This window comes from Chlamydotis macqueenii, chromosome 17, assembly GCF_036417535.1.
Source record: "Chlamydotis macqueenii isolate bChlMac1 chromosome 17, bChlMac1.mat, whole genome shotgun sequence".
Taxonomy (NCBI): domain Eukaryota; kingdom Metazoa; phylum Chordata; class Aves; order Otidiformes; family Otididae; genus Chlamydotis; species Chlamydotis macqueenii.
Window position 1 is genome coordinate 2,589,105 of NC_141572.1, and position 7,778 is coordinate 2,596,882.

Below are 7,778 nucleotides of genomic sequence, written 5' to 3' on the forward strand. Positions count from 1 at the left end.
TCCTTCTTCCTCAACCCTGAAATTCTTTACCTCTGTGTTCAAATAATTTTCAAATTATTAATACTGCCGTTAAAACAAAAGTAGTAAAATACATTTGCATGAAATGATGGATAAATGAGACTATTCTGAGAGGCAGGGGCAATAGCTAATACACGAGATGTTACTGTACAACACAATCATGATCATAAAAGTCCAGCTGCCACCAGCTAGACATTGTATGTCTAACGACTAGCACAGAACACTTAATTTCAGAAGTAAGCAAACATACACCAGTGTGCACATGTACCACGATGAGTCTAGCTAAACAGTTCATAAACTCATTTTTTACTCCTTATGTTGCATCCACCTAGTGACAATCTAAATCAAGTTTGCAAGTCAGCAGACAAAGCAATTTAACATTAAACTTATAAGCTTCCTTAAATAGGTCACCAAAATATATACATAGGGAAATAAAGTCTTAATGTTCTTTTTCCCATGCATTTTAAATAAAAACCAAAAAACCCCAAACCCCCAACTATGAGATCCATTTAGATTCTCCGTTAACCCACTTTAACTGAGGCAGGATTTCACTTTACAGAAATGGGATTTCAGACAGGTAGAGAGGGGTTTTATTTCATTGCTCTTCCTGCATTCAAGAGTGTAGAAACTCGGATTTGGCTTTTTTTTTTTTTTTTTAGCATTGTGTCTTACCAGGACAGACATTATGCAGCTGTAATGGTAAGTAAAGGCATAAAAGAAGATGTAAAATGAAAGTATATCTCTGACAAATTACAGTTCCTTCTAATTATAGCCATGTGCAGACAAATGAAGTAACAAGGAGCTCTGTGCCAGGAACCTTGGCAAGGCATACATGAAAGGTTGGAGCCAGCTTGCTAGAGTCAGAGTTGATTGTAGCACTAATAACAGATAAAATGTATTTCAAAAACCCAACACAGGACTGATAGTAATTCAAATACTCACTGTCACAACTGGTCATTGGAAACCCACGCAATGAAAAAGAAAAGGAAACACAAAGTGTTATTAGACACAATTGTTTCTGAAAAGTCTCACACAAAATGTTGCTTCACAGTATAAGAAACATTCAAAATTAGTCTAACAGCATTTGTGTGCATCATCAGCAGAGTTCAGCAGCCTTTGACTTGCTAGCCTTAACCTCAGAGCTTTGTTATAAGATACTTCAAATGATTCAACAGAAACACAAGAGCCTACTCTTAGAACTTATCTAATTAAAAGTCTTAAAACAAAGCAGCCACTTTATTCTAACAGACTATGAAGAATTAAATTATTTTCAAACAAGCTCAGTTCTAGAACTAAAGAGAATCATCTCTTCAGTCTTATCCTAGGCACACTGGATGCTAAAACTCTGTAGGAACCAGTAAACCGGTCCATTGAGGCTGCTCCTCAGAAGAGGCTCTCCTTTTCAGAAGAGGAGATCTCTCAAGCACAACTTTAAAATTTAAAATATATTTTCCACTTGATAGCACCCTCTTTACTCCTAAACCACTTAAGACCATCCCTCGACTGAACACTGACAGCAAAGCACACAGCCGAAGACCTACTTGTCCTACAGTAGGGATACGCGTTCCAGGCTTTCTCGTGGAACACCAGGGAGCCTTCTGGAGCAATCATCCTTACAAAACCAGGAACTTTACTGTGAAAAACAAACATTGACAACATTTAAAAAATTTTTGCCAGCTGAAATTCCCTGCTGATTTCTTCCACTCTAATAAGAAAGGCACATTCTACCTAAGCACTTCACGATGTACAAGTTATCCACAGTTAAATATGCAGTAACTCCAACAATATTGGATCTGATCACAAAATAATTAAGAACAAAAATGGTGAAGGTAATAATAAGATAATTGAGAGTGAGTTAGAAACAATTTTGGAAGCCCTACAATCATGATGAAAGCTGTGCTTTCTGTTCTCTTGCAGAACAGCAAAGACAACCGTTGAGCGAGAGGGCTGGCCAGGAGACCTCGCCTCCAAACTCTCCAGCAAAACTGCAGGCTCACCACTGACAAGCCTGCAACTTGGCTGGCCTGCAGCCGGGACAGGAGGCCCTGCAGCCACATCGGCCATGCCTGGAGAGGAAACCCGCAGCTTCCCATAAGCAGCAGAATTACCATCTCCAGTACAACCGCCCTCTCTAGTCCAACAGAGTGCCCATGACAGTAACTCCGCTACCAAATCCCAGACGTTTAAAATCCCCCGTATTTCACATGTTTTCCCTCTCACCAGAGCATTCATGCACAATTCAGCAAGTTAAAGGGTGGCAGAAAAACACAAGTACTCCAGAATAGTAAACAATGGAGGGCCACCCTCGCTTGTAAACATTTCTTGCCCAACACCAAGTGACCATAACACGCATCACTGTTTTTCTCACCTCTTTAAATGATAGATTTTGTGAGTATATTGTCCCTTCTCACCATCCTTTTCATAAGGCTCATTTTTTAAGACTTGAATTCCTTCACCACCTCCCGTTTCATTTTTGCTAGCTTCTGCCACAGAATAAAGTTGCCCAACTTGATACTGAAAAGTTAAGACAAGTAAAATTTCAATATTAAAGTTAGCCAAGACTTTTAACGCACAAAACCCCGCAGTTATTTCCAGGGAAAATTTGGTAGTACAAACAAAACTATCAGGAAAGTAAAACACACCATATAAAACAATACTTAGTAGAGTATGACAGCCTGCTGGCAAAATTTATCTGCAGTTCACAAGCACTAGGTCTATAATCAGCTTGTTTCACATTAATGCAACACCTCGGTACAGCACACCAAATATGTTGTTCTTCATTTTCTCATCCTAAAAGAAGGTGTATATGCTGTTCTTATTTGTATAAGAGAAACATAATTTTTAGTTTATGGATTTCAAAATGACTTGATTTCCAGCTCTGAGCCTCCTAAATTCATACTTTTAACCAACTAGGTACTGCCCTCACAGCACCTCAAAAACGCAAATGGCAGAACGAAAGCGTAACATTTTCACGCAGAAGCATGTGCAGCCATCCTATCATGACTTTCATTTGAATGTATCTCAGCGCCAGTTAAGTTACTGGCTTCAGGTCTTGGAAGATGATTCCTACCTTTGCCTTTAGGAAGAGGCTTGGAGTCACTCAATGCCTGGATCAGCAGGAAAATTCTGCTGCAGTGCAGAATTGCACAACTTTCTTTTCTTGCTTGTAAGCAGCAGAGTGGCTCAGAAACAACTAAAGGTTCTTTGCGTGCAGGCATTTGCACTGATCTGCGAGAGGTTAACTCTGCTCGACCAGAGGCTGACGCCTGCGGTAACTCACCTCTGGCAGACTGGGCCGGGCACACAGCACAGGAAACACCTGGATCCAGGCTGGTCACATTTAAACAACACACTCACATCTTCCCACCCGCCACCCCAAAACAAAAGCAGGTAGGATGAGGACATACCTCTTGCACTGAGCAAGGTAAAACCACACGGCTGAAAGAGGAAAAGAGCAAATTCAACAAAATGAATAATTACGCTTCATCTGCAGATAAGAGATATAAACTGTAACAAAGACATTCAAGGAGAAAGTGTCAAAATGAGTTAATTCAAGTTTTCTCTTTAGAAATGCTCTGTGACAGTAAGGCTGCCTGGACATAATGCAACAAATCCAAGTACACTTCAACAGCAGATACATTACAAAAGGAAAAAAGGGGGTTAAGAACGTTAAAAGCTGCAGAGAAGAGCCAGGAAATGTAGGATCTATTTCCAGCTCTGCCGTAACTTTGTATTGTGTTGAATTTGTTTAAACTTTGAGGCGTGAGCTGTTTTCAAGTGTTACACAGTAAGCAGTTCCGTCTGTAGAATTTAAAAGGACAAACGCAGAGGCCCTCAGAGCCTACAATTGAATTTCGGCAGTTACAGCAGCTACGAACCATTCAAAAAGCAACCACAGCTCACAGCCCGTTCAGGTGGCAGAAGCAAGCGCATTTTAGGCGAGCAGTTTAGTTCTAACACAACACACTGCGCAGGCAACAGCAGCGCCAGGGGATGCTGAAGCTGATTGTTCACAACAGTACACCCCAGAGACAATCTTCTTCTGTTTCACCTTAGATAATAAAATGGACAAAGGCGATGCAAAACAACATCACAGAACAATGACATTGCTCCTAGGGCTTTTAAGTGACGTTACCGCCTTTACCCACAACCTTATGGCCACTAAGATTCAACGCAACACAACCATCCTGAAAGCATGACAAGAAATTAAACCTGTCCACTGTTCTAGAGAGGAAGCAAGTTATAGTCAGCTGATTCAACTCTTGCTATCCCCCGCTGTGTCTGCACTTTGCGAACAGTTTGATGTGTTTTTGTTTAGGAACTGCTATGAAAGTGACTTGAGCAGCTTGAGCGCCCTGCATTCCTCCTGCAAGGCAGCAAATGCAGCAGCCTTGAAAAGAGAGAACCGATCGTCCCTGCGGATCAAAGTCAGTCTTGCAATTTCCACGCAACTTCTTCTTTATCCCTTAGTGGATGAAGATTTTTCTATTTTAGTCTATTATGTGCCTCACCAAAACAGAGAGAAACTGAGAAAAACATAATTAGCCTCAAATGTTGTAAGCGTCAGGCCGAAAGCAGAGCTTGCGTCCAGACACAGAATGGTCAAATGGCAGTCAAATAAAATTCCCACAGGGAGCCCTACTATATCTCATTTTATCTGACACAAAAAAGTCCTAAAATTGTTTTTAAAGCTGGCTAGCAAGACCAACAGAGGCAGAACCTGTCTTGGCACTAGCAGATGCTGACTCAGTACCTGGAGAGGACACACTTGTGGCTTGCAAGGCGGTACAGGAGATCTCTGGGCAACTTCAGCTTTAGTCTTTAACAGGCCAATATGTAAAACAGGAGTATAACCAGGAAAACGCGGCAAACGTACAGGTACAAGGAAAGGCGAGGAATTAAAGGAAAGAGTTGTAATGAATTGGTTTTTTTGAACTTTAGAATGACAGACAAACAATGCAATAACTCAAAAGACCTGAGCAGCAATGAAATCTGAGGAGAACTTATAAATACGTACACAGCCCATCATTAACTTGTAGGAAACGCAAGAAAGACAGACAGACAGCTCCTACAAGGGCCGGTGCAAGCTCTCGCTAGAGCGCAAGAAGAGCGGGACACTTGATTCTGCGTGCCACACTGCTGGATACAGTGCTGCTACCTCAGTCCTCTCAGTTTGCAGCTACTCCCTAAAGTTCAGGTAAATCTTGGAAGTATCCTCAGAAGCCTGTTTGGAACCTCACATACACATTTGCTACTACCTATGTTTTTGAACACACGCATCACCTTTGCTACTGCAGGAGAGGCTACGTGTTCCTAGACTTTGAGGTAATTTAAAGTCACAGGCGGTGGGGTGGAAAACAAACCAGCTAGCGGCTTGCTGTAGAAGACCTTACGGGAAAGATCCCCCCAAAGACACGGAGATCCCGGCAGAGGCAACTGCAGAGCAGTGACGGGCACTGACACCGCTCCCAGGCTGCCACTCAAGTTTCTTTATAAGCAGAACGGGATCCTGACACAAAGGCACCCGAGATACAGTGCGCCCCGCAACGCCTGCCAGCTCTGCAGAGACACGACACCGCCGCCTCGGTAAAACATCAGCCCCAAGGGAACGGGTTTAAGAAACCGAGCGAGGGGACAGAGCTCGCTCGCTCCGCGGCAGGGATCACCAGTCAGGACCACCCCGCCCGCAAGCGCGCTCCCGGGCCCGCCCGGCGGTACGGCCACTGGCTGTCAAGCAGCAACTCGGTGCTGCAGCGCGGGACCGGAAGCGGCAGAGAAGCGCAAAGCAGGCGCGCGCCCCGGGCCGGCCCCTCCCGGCCCCGCGCCGAGCCGCGCCCTGGGCCCCGCGGCGGCGTCCTGGGCCGGCCCGATGGGGGCGGTGTCCCGGGGCGCACCGCCCGCCCCCGCAGGGCCGCCGGACAACCGCGGCCCCCCGAGGCCCCGCGCCGGGGCCCGCCCGCTAGAAGGGAGCGGCCGAGGCCCCGCGGCTCGGCCGAGGGAGGCCCAGCGGGGCGCGAGTCCGGCCCGGCCCGGCCGTGCCGTGCCGTGCCCTACCCGGCAGCGCCCGCGCTGGCCTGACCGGGCCCGGCGGGGAGAGGAGCGGGAGACGCCCACCGGGCCGCCCCGCGCCGCCGCCCCGGACTCACAATTCCTTGATCAGCACCATCTTCACCGCACGGGCCCGCACTGCGCACGCGCGACCGGCGCCGCCTGCCCATGGTGCACCGCGCACTTCCGGGGGAGGCCCCGCCCCCGTGGGCCGGCGCGCCCAATCCCGCCGCGCCGTGCGTCCCCGCGCCCGCTCCCGGCCCGAGCGCACCCTGGCACAGGCCGCGCGGCGCGCTTGCGCCGGCCGCCACCAATCCGAGGGCAGGCAGCTCCCGCGAGCGCCGCGCCTCACCCGTACGCAGCCAATCGGGGGGCTCGGTCCCGGCGCCGCGCTGGCGTCATCGGCGGGCGCTCCTCGCGGTGCTGCCGGGCGGGACGGGGCGGACAGCGCCCCCCTCTCGGCGGGCGGGGGGGGGGGGGGGGGGGCGGGGGCTGGGGCTGTCCCCGCCCGGGGCCGCGGAGCCCGGGGCCGCAGCGCAGTCACGCGTTGCCGCGCGCTGGGCGCGCTCTCGCGGCCCCGGCGGCCCCAGACAGCGGGCGGCTGCGGTCCCGCGCGGGCGCCGCTTAACGGCCTTTCGCGGCGGCGAGCGGCAGCCCCGGCCGCCCCGCGGGCCGCTCCCCGCGCTGGGGAAGACGCGTTTTCCCAGTGCCCGGAATCGAGCGTGTCCAGGCAGCGAAGAGAGGTTCACCCGGTGCCTGCCCGACAGCCCGCGGGCCCCGCTGCGGGCAGCGCCCGGCAGAGCCGCCCGCGCCGCGGGGCCGAGCCGCTTCCCCCAGCAGCGGCGGCGCGGGGAGCCCGTCCCGTGCCCGTCCCCGCCACCAGCCCAGCTCGCGCTTATTTTTGCGGGGGGGGGGGCGGAGGGAGCTAAAATTTCCGTGTGCAGTGCGTTCCCGGCCCGTAACGGAGCGGAGCACGGCTGCTGTGTCCGGTGCGGCCCTCTGGTGAGAGAAACTGTGCTTTACCACGCTCACAGCTCACAGGGACACCGGCAATTCCCAGAGCCGGCACCGCGAAGAACGAGGCTCGGCTGCCTCTGGGCTCAGCCCCCCCCGCACCCGCACAGCGCTGCTGGTGACATTGGACCATCAGCTTTCGCTAAAAACAACAAAATGTCGAGAGCCGACAGGGGCATTGAGAGAAGGCTGAAGCGAGCCCCAAGAGTAGAGTACCCAGTGAAGCTCCTCACGCCTGCAAAGAATCCGAAAGACCAGTCTTTGAGGAGAGGAACTGCTCAGGGCAGTGCTGGGGCCAAGTCCCTCGACACCGGGCAGCTGACACGGCTCGGCTCAGGAGAGTCGTTCTGCTGAGATACCTGGCTGGGGGCAGAGGAGTGGGACATGCTTTCACTATAGGGTGCAAGAGCATCGAATCTCCCAGCTCTCTCTTTATTCCAGACATTTCTATTAATGCAGCAATCAAACAGCAGAGTGGGGGCAAGAGAAAAACTGAGGGGTGGGGTGGGGGCAGGGAGCAGCTAACCAAACCTTTACTCTAGGCATTTAATCCAAAAGGGGAAATATGCAGAGCTTCTGTGAGTTCAAATAGGGATTTCTCTAGCAGGAACAAGTCTTTACGTGGGAGTCTCTCAGGTACTACAGGGACACGCAGGACTGAATTCCAGAGCAAAACCAGGAAAATGGAGACGACCGGA

The 7,778-nt window shown here is 50.3% G+C and overlaps 1 protein-coding gene across 1 annotated transcript in view; it reads right to left on the reverse strand.

Moving 5' to 3' along the window:
* The window catches only part of PITPNB (phosphatidylinositol transfer protein beta), a 32,536-nt gene extending 26,323 nt beyond the window's left edge, over positions 1–6,213 (reverse strand). The window contains exons 1-5 of the mRNA XM_086761425.1: positions 6,165–6,213; positions 3,426–3,456; positions 2,387–2,532; positions 1,560–1,651; positions 961–968 (exon numbers count right to left, since the gene is read on the reverse strand). Coding sequence (XP_086617551.1) covers positions 961–968; positions 1,560–1,651; positions 2,387–2,532; positions 3,426–3,456; positions 6,165–6,184 — 297 coding nt within the window. The 5' untranslated portion in view covers positions 6,185–6,213. The remainder of the gene's footprint in view (positions 1–960; positions 969–1,559; positions 1,652–2,386; positions 2,533–3,425; positions 3,457–6,164) is intronic.
* Positions 6,214–7,778: the final 1,565 nt, after the last annotated feature.